Raw genomic sequence first — 18,327 nt, 5'->3', positions numbered from 1 at the left:
AACTCAGATTTCGACGCTCTTTATATGTACGGAAACCTTGTTACATATTCTACAACTTGGTTAAGACTATTTATTCTAAATAATCTTTTGTCGAAAAATCATTTTCGACCCCTATTACCTCTAAATTAACTAGCCCGGATCTACGGGCGTTACATATTAGATCCCTGGTTTGAGGGATTTGGATGAACACTCATGTGATTCCAAACTCAAACTAGGATACCATAATTTTTATAAAACAATTTTGAAAAAAATAATAAAAGAAAAATAAATATGATGTCTATAGTTAGTCGAAGCTTAATGGAAAGTGACCTCTTAAAATATCCATACTTGTTATATTGTTAGTATGTGAAATATAAGAAATGCATGCTAGTGATAATCTAAGGATCTCTTCAGGAATTACGTGTTAGAATTGTCTGATCATTGTGATGCCTTGTAGCCTAGGAAATTGCTTGTTATGTGCTACGTGATGTTTATATTGATATTGTTAGTTGTTATGTGTACGCTTTATAGTTTTACATAACTAGGATTATATAGCCTTAGAATGCTTGATTTAGCCTTACTTCATGTTCCGTGTTTGGTTTTGGGCTTAGGGTAGAATCATTTATACGATCATCTATCTAATCATTGGTTATTTATGACTTGCATAGATGAGTTGGCCATCGATGTTAGCAGAGACATCTCGCGTAGTATGATAGGATGGAAGGAATCCTAGAATGAGAGTCTAGTAAGATGAGCTTTTGGATCTTTTAAGCACATAGATATATGTTAGTACACCTAGCAGTAGACACCTATAGTGACTTGGGAAACTTGAGGCGATGCTTGGGACAAGCACAGAGAGGTGTGGAAAGTAGTATGCGCCCATACAACCATAATCATAGGATATTTACATGGATTAGGATGAGTTAAAAGGTTAGTAAGTATGACATCAACATTTTTTCATGGTCAGAAAAAGACCATTTTTATGCTTATTTTAAAACAGAGTATTCTTTATGTTGCATAATTTGTCCCATATTTCCATAGAAATGTTTTTTTATTAATTATTAAAAACTTGGGATGTCATAATTAACAAAAGAAACATAAGCATAAACACAGTCATTACAGGCCTTACAATATCTTATTATACTATGGCCTACATTCCTCGAATCTTTCATCATATCCAAAATCACTATCAATGTACCTTTGTACCACTACCTATGATACCAAGAAACTGAGTGGGTCAAGCTTGGGAGCCTAGTGAGTACATAGGGTTTTCAACCCACAATATTGTAATGATATATTTTTCACAATAAGCAAATAACCCAATTACCCATTCCCATTATTCTCGCTCCCTGATCCAACGATGATGATTTCGTCGGACCTACCCTAAAGGATCTCTGTGAGTAGACGATACTACTTCGTGGAATCCGTTACAATATGTGTGATGTGATGCAAAAGTACCTACTTAGTTTTAAATGTATAAACTAAAAAACTATTACTACTTATGCACATATAGGAAATCTACTTAGTCACATTATAGTATAGCTCAGGTAAGTCGGGTGTCGATCATAGGGAACGATATTCAATTAAATATGTAACATCCTGTTTCCTGCCATTTCTGAGCCATGGACCGGAAGTTGATTGTGTAAGGTTTTGGTCCTTAAGGAGGCAAAGTTTAGTCCTTATGGAGGGAGGTAATGTTGGTTAAAAGATTTAACACTTGAATTGTGCATTAGGTCGGATGGTAGAAATGGAAAAGTAATAGGATGTGTTCTTGCATGAAATATCGATTTTTGTTCGAGATGTTTTTAGTCCAAGATATGTAGATAATATTGTAGAGCTCTTCAATACCTTTTGTTGAGTCTATTAGTGTTGCGTCATGGGCTTTTTGTTTAGTATCCGGATTGGGCCTGTCCATCCGTGATCACCTTGTAGGGTTATACTATATATATATATATATATATATATATATATATATATATATATATATATATATATATATATATATATATATATATATATGCATGCATGCATATATGCATTATATTTCGACGTCTTTTTATTACGCTTAAGTATTTGTAACCCTAAACGCCTCTACAGTCGAAGTTCTTAATCGAGCTCTTCTGAGGTGTTGAAGTATTAATCATACGACACATTCAAGTCATATTTGTGTTTATATTTTTGTTGGTTATTGTTTGCATGCATAGAATCAATTGATCCTGAAAGAACTTTATTCTAACAATTGGTATCAGAGTAGGAGATTGTGTAATCAATACACATTCCTTCTGTAATCAGAATTATATTAGGGTTTCTGCTTTTATCGTATAAATAGAAGTTGTCTTCCTCATATTAACGGAAACTTTGTTTAAGATAAAACCCTAATCTCAAGTTTACAGGTTTGATTCAAAAAGCTCACCATGTCTCACGAAGATTCGCAAACAAATCCCATCAACATCTCAAACAGCATTGGATCTACAACCATAATACCTACTGTTTATACTCAAGATTATGAAGTCTGGGCACATCACTTTGAAGACTACGTGGTTGGATCGAAAGAGAATGGATATTTCATCTGGGAGGCTATCACACTAGGGCCGTTTATTCATTCAGGAACTAACACAACCATTAAGACGCAAAAGGAATATAACAAGCTGGTAGCAAATGAAAACAAGATGGCACAGGACGAAAAAGACAAGTTGCTATGTAATGTGAAGGCTATGAGAATGATCAGATTCTCCTTACAATCTGATACTTTTCGGTTGGTCGGTTCATGCACAATTGCCAAAGAGATCTGGGATAGGCTGAAAGAACTTTATTCAACCGATGAAGATCTAGAACACTCCATTCAAACCTTGCTGCTGTCAAAATTTGGAGTTTTTGAATAGAAACCAGAGGAGAAGCTCATACAAACTTTTGATCGGTTCAATCATCTCCTAAGTAAGATGATCAAGCATGGAATAGAGAGGAAGTTGATTTAGCATAAATTTACTTTCATGAATGGGCTCATACCATAATGGATGGTAGTGGTTTCAACTATAAAAGCACATGAACAATTTAAATCTTACTCGCTGGCAAAACTTGTGGGAATTCTCAAGTCCCATGAAAGTGTGGTAACCAAAGAAGCGAAAGTGGTTTCTGGTGTAGGTTCACTATCCCTTGTCTCTAAAGGAAAAAGTATTGTGGAAGAAGAAGAAGAAGCTGATATGACATAATGTGATCTCACAAGTGAAGAGTATGATATGATGGTCACTAATCCAAAGAAGTTTGCGCGAAGAAAATTTCCTGTCAGCAAAACCGAAACTAGCAAGGAAGTTATAGTTCTGAAAAGGTGAAAGATGAAGCAAAAATTTCTTCACAGAAGGACGAAGACAACAAGGAGAGAAAGCTTGTTGGAGACTCTGGGTTTGATTGCAATTGCTGTCATGGAAAGAACCACTTTGCCAAAGATCGCATGCTGAGAAAAATGGCTGAGAAAAGAGATGGTGAAGACGATGAGGCATATTATATGCGTAAGTTGGAAGCAATCAAGAAAAAGAAAGCAACCAACAGTGGTAAAAGTTCCATGAAGGCCCTAATTGTGCAGGAGAATACAGATGAAGATGAGTTTGGTGGTGTTGAAGTGTGGTCAACCGACTCCGAAGATGAAGAAGTGATAAAACCCACTCACGGGAAGGCTTATGTGGCGAAAGAATTAGGTTCGGCTGGAAAGTGCTTGATGGTCACCCCTGGATTATCAACCGAAAGTGCAGATGAGGAACCGAATCTGGCTGGCTGAAAACAAGTGTTTTGCAGCTAAACCTGTCAGTGAGAAGATTAATGACTGCAATCGTTTGATCAAAAAGGTACAATCCATCCTTGAATCACTTAAAATTCCATTAACTAATTATGAAGAAGAATTAAATGAATTAAAATTTAAATTCTCTAACTTAAGTAGTAGTCTCATGCAAACTCGCTTAGCGAATTCTAACCTAACTGATCAACTTAGCAGGGTGTCTTCAAAGAGTGAGGAGAGAAGGATGTGGATTGAGCTGAAGGAGGCGGAGTTAGTTAGGGCCAAGGATGAGAGTATTTATTTGCAGAGAGACAATTTGAACTTTTTAAAACAAAGAAATGTTTTTTGTTTAATAGCTAAGCGTTTTATATACAAATATTGTTCAATTACATTTAAGCTGTGAGATAGGAAAGAAAATACATAAGATGATTTTACCCTTCCTTGAATTTAAGGAGGATGAGATCATAGCAGAATGTGATTTAGAGGTGTCCTTAGAAGAGACATCCGTGTCTTACAAAATTGGACTGGACAAAATAGAAACCTTCATTGATTCTAAGGAACATAAATGTATGCTAAAAGATATGTTAGATGAAAATGATAGGTTGAAAATAAAGTCAGACACTATTCAATCATTTGACATGTCCAATGATAAATTAACTTCAGAGAATAAAATGAACTTAGATAATGCATGAATTTGATGAGGAAAGTGAGATGAGTGAAATCTCGGTTGAAGATGTTGTTGATTGCTCAGCATTTATGAAGAGCGAAATCGAGAATGAGAAACCTCTCATTTCAGAGAATTCGGTTGAATTTGTTTGCATGTCAAAGGACAAGCCACAAAAACTCAAATAAAAGGTCTTGGTTTGTCAAAAGGTTCAGACGGTGCCAAATCAGATCTACGCAGTTAAAGGAGTCACTACAAGACAAACGACAGAATTAAGAGTCTTAGTGGAAAAAGACAATGCAGAAGGGTGCAACAAATATTTCTGGTCTGCCCCTATAGACAACGCAGATGAATCTGTGGGCTTTTCTGAGCAAACTTCATGGAGGGTTAAAGGAAGATATGTTGTTGAACCCATCAACAAACCCTCAAGCTTCGATAAACCAAGCACAAGTGGAACTAAAGAAATTCCTGAAGAACCAGTGACAAAAACGAGTGCTCCAACAAAAACTACCGAACAGCAAAAGCAGAAAACAAAGGCCAGCTTCAATATCCACAAGTCACAGAAGGAGTTAGCCGAACAGAAATGCTTGAGAAACCAAAGATATGTAAAGAACTTGAATGAGCGAAAACGTCACTGGGAATCCCAAAAACCCAACTACATACCTCCTAAGGTAGTTTCAAGTGATAAAGGAAAGGAAAAGGTGGAAGGAAAAGAAGCCTTTAGCCCAAATTCCTACTACTCCAAAAGTCAGAACTTAAAGTCATGTTTCGGTCCCCAAATCAGCACTCAGAAACGAAAGTCTAGTTTCTATCATTACAACAACCTACAGAACCGAAAGTCTAGTTTCGGTCATTACAACAGCTTACAGAACCGAAAGTCTAGTTTCGGTCCCAACACTAGTTTCGGTTCTTTCAATCCAAAGTACAAAATAAACACGATGAAGGACGTCAGGGGAAAGAAAGCTAACATCAGATTCCGAGTTCAAAAATAAGAAAAAGTCAATTAACCCTTGGATTCAAAAGAAAAATCCCAAACCAACTAACAACACGCCAACTAATGCACCAATCTTTAAACAAGATAAAACCAAAATTAAGGTGTATACCATCAAAAGAAAAGATCAAACCACTTTAATAAAAAGAACATTTTTGGTTGATATTTCTTCTACGATTCCTTTTTCTGTGAAAGACTCACCAGGACCCAAGAAACTTTGGGTTCCTAAATCAGCTTGAATTTGCAGGTACTTTGTGATGAGCAGTTTGATGAAGAATGGTATATCAACTCATGTCACATGACAGGAAGAAAGGAAGAGCTAAGGGAGTTTCGGTCCCTGAAAGATGGTGGTAGTGTAAAGTATGGAAATAACTCGTATGGAACAATCAAGAGATACAGTATGATAACAAATGGATATTTTTCAATTTGAAAGGTGGCGTATGTGGAAGGATTGCAGCATAACCTCATTAGTGTGTCACAACTGGTCGTGGAAACAAGTTTGAAAGTGTCATTTGATGATGAGGGTTCATAAATTATTGAAAAGCATACGAAAAAGGTTCTGTTAAAGTTTGATCGCAAGGGACATATGTATCCCTTGAATCCCAACCCAATAAAAGGAAAACCAGCAATATGTCTGCTATCAAAGGCAAACACAGAGGAAAGCTGGTTGTGGCATCGACGTTTATCGCATCTAAACTTCAAAGACATTAATAAGTTGGTGCTTGGTAATTATGTTAGAGGTCTTCCTCTTCCAAGTTTGATAAGGAACATCTATGTGCATAGTGTGAGATGTGCAAACAAAGTAGAAAGAGCCATTCTACAAGAATTAATACAAAGATTGTTGAAGCTCTTGAACTGCTGCATATTGACTTGTGTGGACCTTCGGCCATTGAAAGCATCGGTAGTAGTAAGTACATACTTATAATTGTAGATGATTTTTCACGTTTCACCGGGGTTTTCTTTCTTAAACAGAACTCTGAAGCAACTCCCAAGATGAAGACATTCATTAAGCAAGTGGAAGTTCAACTGAAAAAGACGGTGCGAAATGTCAGGAGCGATTATGGGCTGGAATTCAAGAACAAAAACTTTGAGGACTTTCTGGCTGATAAGGGAATTACTCACAACTTTTCGGCTCCTTATACACCACAAAAGAATGGGATTGTTGAAAGACGAAACTGCTCTCTATGTGAGGCTGCAAGAACCATGCTCAGTTTTGCTTCTCGTTCGTTATACTTCTGGGCTGATACTATTGCCACTGCATGCTACACTCAGAACCGGTCCTTTCTCAACAAAAGATTCTCAATCACTCCATATGAGATTCTAAATAATCGAAAGCCAAATGTCAAAATTTTCCATGTGTTCGGTTCAAGATGTTTCATTCTAAACTCGAAGGAGAACCGAAACAAGTTTTACGTTAAAGCTGATGAGGGCATATTCCATGGTTATTCACTCTCCTCAAAATCTTACAGAGTGTTGAATAAACAATCTAAATGGATTGAAGATACTTATTATGTCACCTTTAATGACAATTTCATGAAGAAGGTTTAAAGGAGCGAAAGTGACTTAGGGGAAAATTTTCCAACATCAGGACATCTCGGTTCCTATCTCTAACTTGTTCGAGGAATACATTTCGTTGTTCGATGAACCGGAGAAGGCGACGCACTCAGAGGTGAAAGTGGCAGATAACAAAATTACCAATCTACAAAAGATCATCAATGATGCTGCAAAAGATATGGCAAGTGAAATTCCCAAATCTGCAAGTGCTCAATCCTCTACTGACCCTCAAAACATCGGCTCAGCGTTCCAGGGAGAGAGTTCGTCCACACTAAAAACATCCAATGTATCTTTCGAGGGGGAGAATTCTGCACCATCCCCAACTAATCAAAGTACATGTGAGGGGGAGCATCCAATGCTTTCTGAGGATGCTATCTTCGATGCTGCCACGGGTTACGCTTCGCCAGTCGAGGGGGAGAAAGAAAAGGCAACCGACGAAGGCGAAAGTGATCAATCAGAGTTTGAAGAAGAAGTAAATGCTAAATTAGATCCAGCTTATGACCCGAATTATCCTCCGTTAGTGAAATAGACCAAGGATCATCCTAAAGAACAAATTATTGGTGAATATTCTGAGAAAGTTCTTACTCGTTCTCAATTAAAAGCGAAACAAACTACACTATTCTCTAAAGTTGAGTTTTGTATGTTCAATTCATTTATCTCCAAAATCGAACCGAAAACAGTAAATTCTGCACTTGATCATTTTGATTGAGTCCATGCAATGCAAGATGAGCTCCATGAGTTCGAACGTAACCGAGTTTAGAGGCTGATTCCCCCACCAAAGGATGCTTCTGTGTTTGGCTTAAAATGGGTCTTTAGAAACAAATTAGATAAATAGGGGAACGTCATTCACAACAAGGCTCGGTTGGTGGTCAAAGGCTTAAAATGGGTCTTTAGAAACAAATTATATACAAGGCGTATGTTGCGCATACGTGGTCAGCAGGCCCGTGTCTTGTCAAACATCGTGTACGTTGGGCATATAGTTGAGTACGTTGGGCTTACTCAGTAGGGTTAAATCGATTGACTTTTTGGGAATTTTGACTTTTACCTGATTTTAACTAAGTTTGACCATGGATGCTCCATGTATTGAATCGTATACTGCATGTTGCTATTTTGGATCATAAATACCATTATTCATTATATTTGAACACCAACTGAGAACACCACATTATGATTACACAGCATATATAGTAACTGGAATTGAAGGTTTTTTCATAATACAAATAGCAATACAAAATACACATAACAAAAGACTGAGAACTTCATTACCAAACCTACACTTATATATATATATATATATATATATATATATATATATATATATATATAAGGACCCAAAAAAAACTAAGTAAAACCTCAATTTGCGATTTTGTTCTTCAAGTTTCATCCTAAAATCCATACAATCACAGTCCTAATCACAATCATTCACCCATATTATGAACTTGCATAACAGTCCCTGAACAAATTAAAGAAGATCAAAAATTAGGGCACAGTTAGAGAAGATGAAGAACGAAATTAGAGAAGATTAAAATCATTACCCTTACCTTTACTATACAAGCATAGTAGATTTTCTCATGGTTTCTTTTGCTATAAGATGTACGAATCACTGTAGTGACTCTACAATTTCATTTAGTATCGATCATTATTATCAAGTTGGAAGAAATCGTTCGTAAGGGGAGACGAAGGAGACGATAGCAGAGGAAGGGAGCGAGGTAGTGTTTTGTATGCTTTTAAGGTGCAACGGCATTAAGAAGATACACCAACCCTGGAAAGACGAAAATGTCCTGCATGCAAGGCACGTGGGGAGCTTAAATGGAAGCATTTAACGGTTAACGTCTATAAGGACTAACCATTCAAGAAAAATAACAATCAAGAACGGTCCAAGTTAAAATTTTGAAAATAAGGGCTAAACATGTGAATCACTGCAGTGACTCTACAATTGCATTTAGTATCGATCATTGTTATCAAGTTGGAAGAAATCATTCGTAAAGGGAGACGAAGGAGACGATAGCAGAGGAAGGGAGCGAGGCAGTGTTTTGTATGCTTTTAAGGTGCAACGGCATTAAGAAAATATACCAACCCTGGAAAGACGAAAATGTCATGCATGCAAGGCATGTGGGGAGCTTTAATGGAAGCATTTAACGGTTAACGTCTATAAGGACTAACCATGCAAGAAAAATAACAACCAAGAACGGTCCGAGTTAAATTTTGAAAATAAGGGCTAAATATGCGAATCATTGCAGTGACTCTACAATTGCGTTTAGTATCGATCATTGTTATCAAGTTGGAAGAAATCGTTCGTAAGGGGAGACGAAGGAGACGATAGCAGAGGAAGGGAGTGAGGCAGTGTTTTGTATGCTTTTAAGGTGTAACGACATTAAGAAGATACACCAACCCATGAAAGACAAAAATGTCCTGCGTGCAAGGCACATGAGGTGCTTAAGCATTTAACGGTTAACGTGTATAGGGACTAACCATGCAAGAAAAATAACAACAAATAACAGTCCGAGTTAAATTTTGAAAATAAAGACTAAACATGTTTTCTGACATGTACACAATGGACGATTGGTATAATTTACCCGTTAATTAATAAAGTTAATGAAATGACTATATATTTAATAATTAGATTATGATTTACAAATATAATAGAGTAATTTGTTGTAGAATAATAGACTAGGGTGTCTCCCTTATACTCTTTACCCTATAATATATTGTATGTAGAAACTTCGAACTTACCGCCAGTTCCTCTTTTCAGTTTGGGTCTAGCTTTTGAGCCCAGCAAATTAAGGACTAATCGTCGACTTGAGTTTAGGAAAATACAACGTTACGAAACGATCTACGACAATATGTAGAAGATTAAGGATTAATTCATCAATCTTTCTCATCATTACAAATCTTAGATCACAAAATATCGACTATCTTAATGCGATGATGATATCGAACCAAAACATAACTCTGTCACTTTACACAAAAAAAAAATAATAATAATAAACCCAAAAACAGAAGCATGTATAAGAACATTAAGACAGAACAAGAAAAGACAACATCATCTCTCAACGGTCATCACCAGAACGTGAACTATCAACAAAAGACTGATCACGAGAAAGTTCACCGGGGCTCCGCGAATTAAACAAATTTGGATACGACATGAACCCATCCTCCATTGATGTCAACCTCTGTGGCTGATGATGACCACTCAACGATTCTTGAGAACTCAAAGAACCATAAACACCATTTTCATTTTCATCTTTAATCGAGTCTTGATGGCTGAGATTTCTGTTCTCCTCCGGTGTGTGGGGTTGATGGTTGTCGCCAGAAAACGGGTTCTCAGGAGACTCGAGTTCGTTCTGTTTCTTCATGAGTTCATTGATTCGGAGATGGGCAAGGCTTGCGGCGGCACGAGCGGCGGCTGCCGCCCGTTCGGCGCTTTCGGCAGCCGCCATAGCAGCGGCCAATACGTCCTGTAAATCGTCATGGACACCGGGTTTGGTGGTTGGAAGTGGGCGGGTTTCTTTTGGTACAGTGGTCTGAAACTCATCATTCATGGTGGTTTTGGTGACGGGAGACGGGCTGATTTCTTTCACTGTGGTGGTGGCTGATGGCGGAGATATGAACGGAAGAAACTGCTTATGTTGGGATTCCGGCGGTGTTTCTGATTCGTTGTTGTTGAGGTCGGATAATGCAGACTCTGGAAACGGAAGCATTTCGGGTCTGGAATCGAATTCCAGAGCAGAAGAAGGTTTTATGGAGGAATTGGGGACCTCAGGAAAATCTAAAATGTCAAATTCCTGATCAGAGTCTGACTCTTCATTATGGGTTTGTTCTTGTGGTTCTTCATGTTTTTCTTCCGGAAGAGGCAGTTTTGTAGTGGCAAGTTGTGAGGGGCCATTCTGCAAAAGATATATATCAAATTGTTGAGACAGTTGTCGATCTGTAAGAGTTAGAAATTGAGTCAAGAAAAGGAGGGTTTCCCTTTTTGACTTAATGCGGGAAAAAAAATCAACTTAATTGAGAAAGTGAAACTGCTAACCAGCAAATCTTCATGTGGCTTGAGCAATTCAGTTTCAGATGCAGTAGGATCCCAATCAACCTCATGCTCCTCTGCAATTTCCTTCAACAGATTGAGCTTTACATCCGGAGGTGGAGCACGAACAGATAGGTGTTCGATCAACTGCAATATCAAATCAAGAAAAAGGGTAAAAAAGTAATTAGCCACCATCTTCAATCAGGCACATTTTGTTCTGTAATTCCCTATTAAGGCGTTATACATTGAAAGATCTATCCAACTGGAGCATTGTACTTCTGATTTTGTCTTAAACTTGCTTTGTATTTTGATGGCATTGTTATAATTGGTGGAATTTTCAAACTACAATCTTGTTATAGAAAGAAAAGAAAATAGAATGTTATAAGTGCATTGCTGCTTCTTGCATTTAACCAAAAAAGAATGCAACACTTCTTTTTATTTGATCCCAAACTATAAGTCCAGCATTACCCTTCATAGTAAATTAGATCAAATCCAAGAAATCAAAATAAGATTCGAAGCATTGATTTCAAGCTAGAAGATTCCTCTAATTTATCAATGTAGATGTCATTTTAGAATAGTCAAACACTCCCTAAAAATAACAAAGAAACAGTTAAGTTTTATGACCTGGCGGTTGACACCACACTCTGGCAGGAGTTCAGTGGCAGCAATAACAAATTCTTTGCCATATTTACCAGCAAAAGCCATCTGAACTTGGATCAGCTCAGGAAGATCTGCACATCTTGGAGCAGCAAAACAGAGACTTGAAATCGCCTCTTTCAGATCAAGAGGACATTCCCTGTATTGTATGTAGGACAAGATTCCATAAAATTAGATAATCAGGGCAATTGATAACATTAACAAGAATATATATTACTAAGATTTCTTGATAGCACATCAAGAAATCTGACCTAGTAACTGTTTTTGGCATTCAAATCATCAGATCATAACTTTCACACTTGTAGTTCATGAAAGCATTCTCAATAGAAGGCTTAATTAAAGGGGAAAAAAACAAAATGACCAAGAATCTAAACTGAATCATTAAGAGAGAACGAAACATACTTTTGAGTTTCAATAATTGGAAGACGAACAACCACAAGCTCACAAAATAACTCGATGATTTCTTGAGCTGCCATCATTTTTTCTTCCCTTATAATATGCTCCACCTAAATAAGACATATTAACCATAGATCCATGAAAATGTACTACATGAAATACAAAGCAAATCATATGTTTTTCTTCTCACGGAAACATCTACATAAATGAAAAATAATATCAATACAAAGAAACAAAGGGGTTTTACTCTGATTCGAGCAGTGGCTTCTTGACCAGTCTCAAGAAGTTTGGCAATGTCACGACGCATCTGCTTTATATGAATCTCTCTACGATTTCTCAGCAGTTTTATGCGTGGGATCGTCAGTTTCAGAAGTGTTTTACTGCATTCAACAATATGAAACCAAAATTATTTAAACATCGAGATAGAAGAAAACCAAAAACTATAGAGAGTCGCGTTCTCATCCAAGAAAAATCAATGTTTGAGCGATCTAAGTCGTGTTAATGTAATATCATCCATCCATAAAAGAAAATATACTCTGATTTTGGTACAACAATAATGATCACATAAATTTTCAATAGATATCAACAAGAATAAGAAAAATCCGGATATAAACAGTGACTAAAACTTGAAAAATGGAACAACCAGATAATCTTTCGAGAGAATTCTGTAGAAATTAAATACCATTTTGAACCCTTGAACGCCCCCTTGCTGAAGAAAGAATCAAGCATCGACATCTTGAATTCACCTCCTGATCTTCCGATTACAGTTATATGTGTGCACTGGATTGTCTGATTAAAAAAGAGCAAAGGGATTATCAAAGAAAACAGGATCAACTAAAAAATATGATTTACTAGTCCTATGTGTCGTCACACACACCCACTCCACTATGAACGAATTATACGCGTCTACAGATATATCATCATCAAAGGTGGAATTTCGTTTCCTTACTTAAGATGGAAGAAATCGTTTACTTCTTCGTAGATTCGTATCGCGAAGCTTTTATGGTAAAATCCAGATATTGGGGATATTTGATTTCTCACCTTCACACTTGCTTGGATGGAGAAGCCCGTCGACGCAATTTAATTAAGAAAATTACATTTGCACCCCTCAGATTTCATATACAGTCCATTTCAGCCTTAAAGTCTAAAGTGAATTTGATATAGCTAAAGGAGTCTGTTATTATAAAGGTGTTAAGAAATCCGGGTACGACACAAAGTTTGGTAAGAGAATCTAGATATTTAACGGATCGTATGCTTTAATTTTCCGTGATTAATATTTTGATCTTATATGCATAGGTTGTATAAAATTTAATCATGTGATAATCCACCAAAGACACTTTTTATTGCGGCTTAAAAAGAAATCAATATTCTTACAAGAGAAAATATATGGAATGCTCGATCACGTTAGTGAGCCAAAAATAGTGAAATATGAGTATAAATAATTATGCAACTGGAATTTGGATAACAACCAACAAATAATTGTTTGGGAAGTTATTAGCGGTCATCAGGAAAGTAAAACCGTTTTCAGAATTTTCGTTGCATAAGCAGGATCATGCATCTGACACCACAACTTTGCACCCCTGCCCTAACAACTTAGCATTTGGCACTACAGTTTTGCACCATGGTATTGTAGTTATTTGCTTTTCATTGTTTTCTGTCCACTACATTTTAACTTTAAAATTTTGTATAGGTTTGCAAGGGTCAATGCTCCTAGACATATGTATCTTGTCATGTCCCATTGGTGCTCATGCTTATTCTTTTTAAAGTAAATGACAGTTGATATTAAAATCATCAACAAAAAACTAAGTTTGGCTCGGAGGAGATTCAAGTTACATCATAGAACTTGGATGTTACATTGTAGAACTTGGATATGGATTATATTTGATACAACATAATCTAGCTTTTACACCTTAGAGACCGATAAGAAGTGTATGGTGGCTTCTTGTCACCATGCATGCTCTAGGCCATGGTAGTGACGTTGTGATCCAATACAAGGTCATGAATACTCTTAATTAGAAGACATGGATATTTATCTTAATGGTTTTTCTTATTTCTAATGTTGAAGACCATTGTGGTTGGCAATTGACTTCTACAGGTAACTTTACGGTCTCTCTTTTAAAAGTCTTATCGAATTAAGATTTTGGTTTTTTAGGTAAGTTGAGATCCACCTCCAATCAAAATCAATATCATAGTTTGAAGGATTGGATTGGATCGGATTTCAACTCACCTTAACTTAGATCGAATGGTACATTGAATCATTTATCCTAGAGATGTCGAAAGGTACCATCTTTTGTATTATGTTGGATGACTAATGAGATTGTGTTAAAAGATATGTCGTTGAGGTGGGAGGGAGAGGGTTCTTATTCATCTTCTATCGACATTTCCTCTATTTCATTTCACATTCTTCCTTGTGAATAACCCAAAATTGAGTAAGTTTATAAAACAATGTTTAAAGGCCGTTGTTTTAACTACCTTTTAGGTCATCTCAAAATTTTGAAACAACATAGTTATGCTTTATTTGGTTAGCGAAACCCTTCATGGCATTTTCCCATATGTAATATTTTTAGTGTTTAGCTACTCATTTTCTCGATTAAAATGTAGATAAGAAGTTAATGGAGTGATTACATTATATAAGAAAGAGTATGTATGTTAAGCTTCATCGAGTACAATACAACTTTTTGTTTTAGATTATGTTTATCTGTCTAACTGAAAAAATAGTTGATAAAAATAATATTTGAGAAACTAAATGATAAGTTAGTTGAAATATGTAAAATAATATAAAATTTAAAATATGTAAAAGCTCAGTAAACTCATTAAAACGCTAGTATGAGTAATTTTTTTTTTAAACGAACTTATAAATTACTTTTTGATTTGTCAAACATGTCAATTTAAAAAACTCGAAAAATTAATTATGGCTTGATGTTAGATCTAGATTGTGGACATGATCTTGATGGGAGGTGTATTGAGTACCTTGGAGCTCAGGTCTCAAAATTAGGGCCACTTTCTCTTGAACTAGAAAGTGTTCTATTGGACTAAGTCAATAGACAATTAGGTTGGGTCTTGAACTAGCTCGGTTTGTGTTGACAAGTAATGTTGTTATACTAGGTGTGAAACCCATGTATTATATGGGTTTAATTAAAAAAAACAAATATAAAATTTTAACAATTTGAAAAGTTTGAATTTATAACAAAAATGAGAAAAATTTGAATTATTAAAATTAATGAGACTTTAATGTATTGAATACATTCTATATATAAACTCTTTCTAATAAATACTTATATATATATATATATATATATATATATATATATATATATATATATATATATATATATATATATATATATATATATTACCTTACACATTAAATGTGAAATTTTAAATTAATAAAATGAAAAATACAATAAAATGACAAGTGGAAAATAGAAAATTTAGAAAATATCATGTGTCCAAATGAATGAGAAGATGACATGTGGCAAAAAAACCTTCATTTATTATAGTAGATTATACACGGCATACCATGATGCCAATGATCCTAACATCATTAATAGCTACCCAAATATTATTGATGCCAATGATCCTAACATCATTAGCTACCGGCCTTTTGAGAACTATAATTAATGAAATAAATAGTCAATTACTTTTGAGAAGTACAATTAAAATATTCACATACTTTTGAGTAGTATATAGCAAGGTTGCAAAAATCGTTCGACGTTAACTAGTCGGTGGACTGGGATCAAGGGATTAATCGATTAGGTGGAGATTAATCGGGGGGATTAATCGGGTACCATTAATTGATAATTTGTTGAATTTTAGAAAAAAGAATATGACTAATATCATATCTCGTAAATACCATTAATTTGATAACAAAATAGGTTAATATGATTAATACAACATTAATCATGCCTCAAATAGTTTCTATTGAGATAAAATTTCTTCAAAATGTTAAAATTTCATCGTTTTATAATGTTTCACTCATTATGTATGCAAGGATTAATCGTTAGGCTCCCTCTAATCAGTCGAGTAGCGCCTAGGGATTAATCGGAGATTAATCGGGACCTAATCGGGATTTTTACAACAGTGGTAAATAGTAATAGATATACATCAGGATTTTCGCTTGGAATTTATTTTTGTTATTTTCCAAAATTTATCATTTTCATTTGTTTTTCAAATTTCATTTTACTTTGGTTTTTATTCGTATCCAATACACACGTTCTTCATCTCTATAGTTGTGAGAAACTTCTGCAACCATTGATACTCTAGCTCTTGACAAACAAGAAAATTCAAAATCATATTGCTCTACATAACTACCATGATCGATTTGATGATATATATTTAAATTACGCAATAAAAAGGTAAAAGTACATCAACAATATTATCAAAGAAAACATTCCACCATTTTTACAAGACATAACTCCAATTTATATCTCGAGTTTATCATCAACAATTAAAGTATGCTAATGTGAAAAACATAAGCTAAACCCGTTTATCCCCAATCTCATCAATGAAATCTAAGGTAAACAAAATGGTAAACAATTGTGAAGGAAACCTCCATTATAAGCTTGTTGCAGCTTTTCTAAAATAATTTTCCTTAGTTAACCTATACCCATACCGTGATCAAAGAAGGAAAAACCCTAACAATGTAAGATTCAACACTGCTATCATCTCATATTCAAAATCAAATGAAAAGAAAGAACAACAATTATAAGAAATGCAAAAATGAATCACCTGAAACTGTAAGATTCAAAAATAAGATCTTCTTCTACTATGGATTCAAGAATTTGGTAAAAGTGTCATACATATGATCAGGGATCTCTTCCTTATGACGCTCCACCACCTGCTTCACAAAATCTACATTAGATAAGCACAACATGGAATGAAACTCCTTGTTCACCCCTTTCTCTTTCAAAACCATATACACTTGGTACCTCGGTTTCACCCTTTTCTCCAAACTATACATCAAAAGACTACCACGAGTGGCCAACCATGAAGGTGTGTAACCAAGTTCTTTCATGAAGAAATCCAACCCTTTACTTAATCTCTCCTCAGAATGTGTAAAACAAATCGGTTGACTCTTAGCAATGATACAGATATCTGAATCACACCACCCGAAACTCTTAAACACCTCAAATTTCTTCTGCAAATTCAACTGATTCATGGAACAAACAGCAGAAAGCCCATAAGAAAACATCTTTGAACGTGGGGTAATCCCAAACTCCCTTTCCACTTCAAGAAGTTTCGCTTCTACCCTCACAGGGCTCTGAGTAACCAATCTAGGGTTCCTAATTATAACCCTCTCGATGTCCTTGATGGAAACCCCGTGTTTTTCCAGTAATAACACATTGCTTCTGAAGAACTTCCCATAGAAAGGCCAATGTGAACGTTTTATAGCTTTAACAATTTTTTCTTTACTGCCCAAAATTCTCCTTAAAAGATTGATAGCCGGTATGATAGATGTATGTAAACCTCTAACTAAAAGATTCGGATCCTTTTTAATGACAGCTACCAGATCCGGTCCCGAAAACCCGATTTCAAAAAGAATCTTAAATTTGGGTTCTAGGGTTTTATCAACTTTCCGTAATAGAATTTGGGGATGAGAGAGAACTACGGATTTAATGTCAGTTTCGGATAAATTATAGTTTCTAAGGAACTCGATGACGGATTGGGAGTTCTGGGTGGACTTTAAGTGGCGTACCTTTGCGGAGGCGGAGATGGCTTCTTGTTTGGTGAATCCGAGGGAATCGATAAGGTAATCCACCATGAAATGCGGTTGAAGATCGGTGGATGGAGAGGTCGTTGTTGTTGAGCAGTGAAGGAGATTGAGGAAATAGGAAGATGAATTGATGAGAAATGCCTTAGAAAGTTGGCCATGGCTGCTGCGAACAGAAAACATTCGTCGAGAAGAGCAAAGCTGGTAAAGATGTCTCAGTCACAATATGCTGACATCGGAACGGCGACCGGACAATATAATCCGGTTTAGTTGTTTGTAAAGAAACCTATTTTCTAACACAATTTTTTTTTATTATTATTATTTTTTTTTATAGATGATTACGTAGGTTGCAAAAACTAATCGGTGGTGGATTGTGATCAAATGATTAATAGGTTAGGTGGGGATTAATGGGAGGATTACTCGGGATTATTAATTATTAAAAATTAATGAATATAACATAAATACTAAAAATATAACATTAATAAATATAAAATTATAACAATTCAACATTTTACAATAACAATAAATAAATAACAATTCAACATTTCACAATTATAGATTTAGCTATCAAATAAATTGTGGCTCC

At 35.5% G+C, this 18,327-nt stretch overlaps 3 protein-coding genes across 7 annotated transcripts; 1 reads left to right on the top strand and 2 right to left on the bottom strand.

The window, feature by feature from the left end:
* The first annotated feature begins 6,606 nt into the window (after positions 1–6,606).
* On the top strand, positions 6,607–7,486 carry LOC145047665 (uncharacterized). Its single transcript, XM_078996003.1, has 2 exons — positions 6,607–6,945; positions 6,992–7,486. The coding sequence occupies exons 1-2, from the start codon at positions 6,607–6,609 to the stop codon at positions 7,484–7,486; spliced, it is 834 nt and encodes a 277-aa protein (XP_078852129.1).
* A 2,324-nt stretch (positions 7,487–9,810) lies between these two features.
* On the bottom strand, positions 9,811–13,136 carry LOC145033727 (Regulator of Vps4 activity in the MVB pathway protein). 3 transcript variants are annotated; one of them, XM_078982309.1, is made up of 7 exons: positions 12,981–13,136; positions 12,714–12,820; positions 12,279–12,411; positions 12,038–12,141; positions 11,603–11,774; positions 10,985–11,125; positions 9,811–10,844 (listed from the first exon to the last, which is right to left on the bottom strand). In XM_078982309.1, exons 2-7 carry the CDS (start codon positions 12,764–12,766, stop codon positions 10,008–10,010), a joined length of 1,440 nt encoding a protein of 479 aa, XP_078838435.1. In that variant the 5' UTR covers positions 12,767–12,820; positions 12,981–13,136; the 3' UTR covers positions 9,811–10,007. The 3 variants fall into 3 exon arrangements, with proteins under 3 accessions (XP_078838435.1, XP_078838519.1, XP_078838477.1); XM_078982393.1 differs by having other exon boundaries at positions 13,073–13,091; XM_078982351.1 differs by having other exon boundaries at positions 12,909–13,066.
* A 3,251-nt stretch (positions 13,137–16,387) lies between these two features.
* On the bottom strand, positions 16,388–18,047 carry LOC145033488 (uncharacterized). Of its 3 annotated transcripts, XM_078982231.1 has the most exons (3): positions 16,960–18,047; positions 16,760–16,868; positions 16,388–16,631 (listed from the first exon to the last, which is right to left on the bottom strand). In XM_078982231.1, the coding sequence occupies exons 1-2, from the start codon at positions 17,922–17,924 to the stop codon at positions 16,805–16,807; spliced, it is 1,029 nt and encodes a 342-aa protein (XP_078838357.1). In that variant the 5' UTR covers positions 17,925–18,047; the 3' UTR covers positions 16,388–16,631; positions 16,760–16,804. The 3 variants fall into 3 exon arrangements, with proteins under 3 accessions (XP_078838357.1, XP_078838302.1, XP_078838242.1); XM_078982176.1 differs by having other exon boundaries at positions 16,388–16,868; XM_078982116.1 differs by having other exon boundaries at positions 16,760–18,046.
* Positions 18,048–18,327: the final 280 nt, after the last annotated feature.

Source organism: Lactuca saligna, chromosome 1, assembly GCF_052625555.1.
Source record: "Lactuca saligna cultivar CGN05327 chromosome 1, ASM5262555v1, whole genome shotgun sequence".
In the NCBI taxonomy this organism is placed as follows: Eukaryota; Viridiplantae; Streptophyta; class Magnoliopsida; order Asterales; family Asteraceae; genus Lactuca; species Lactuca saligna.
The sequence above is the reverse complement of the archived record's forward strand: the minus strand, read 5'-3'. Positions and strand labels throughout refer to the sequence as shown.

Coding starts and splice junctions, on each gene's coding strand:
- LOC145033727 (XM_078982309.1), bottom strand. CDS start 12,766: ATGTCGATGCTTGATTCTTTCTTCAGCAAGGGGGCGTTCAAGGGTTCA. Junction 11,126..11,602: donor AGTGTGGTGTCAACCGCCAG/GTCATAAAACTT, acceptor TTGATATTGCAG/TTGATCGAACACCTATCTGT. Junction 10,845..10,984: donor AGCCACATGAAGATTTGCTG/GTTAGCAGTTTC, acceptor TATCTTTTGCAG/AATGGCCCCTCACAACTTGC.
- LOC145047665 (XM_078996003.1), top strand. CDS start 6,607: ATGCTCAGTTTTGCTTCTCGTTCGTTATACTTCTGGGCTGATACTATT. Junction 6,946..6,991: donor ATGACAATTTCATGAAGAAG/GTTTAAAGGAGC, acceptor TTCCAACATCAG/GACATCTCGGTTCCTATCTC.
- LOC145033488 (XM_078982116.1), bottom strand. CDS start 17,924: ATGTTTTCTGTTCGCAGCAGCCATGGCCAACTTTCTAAGGCATTTCTC.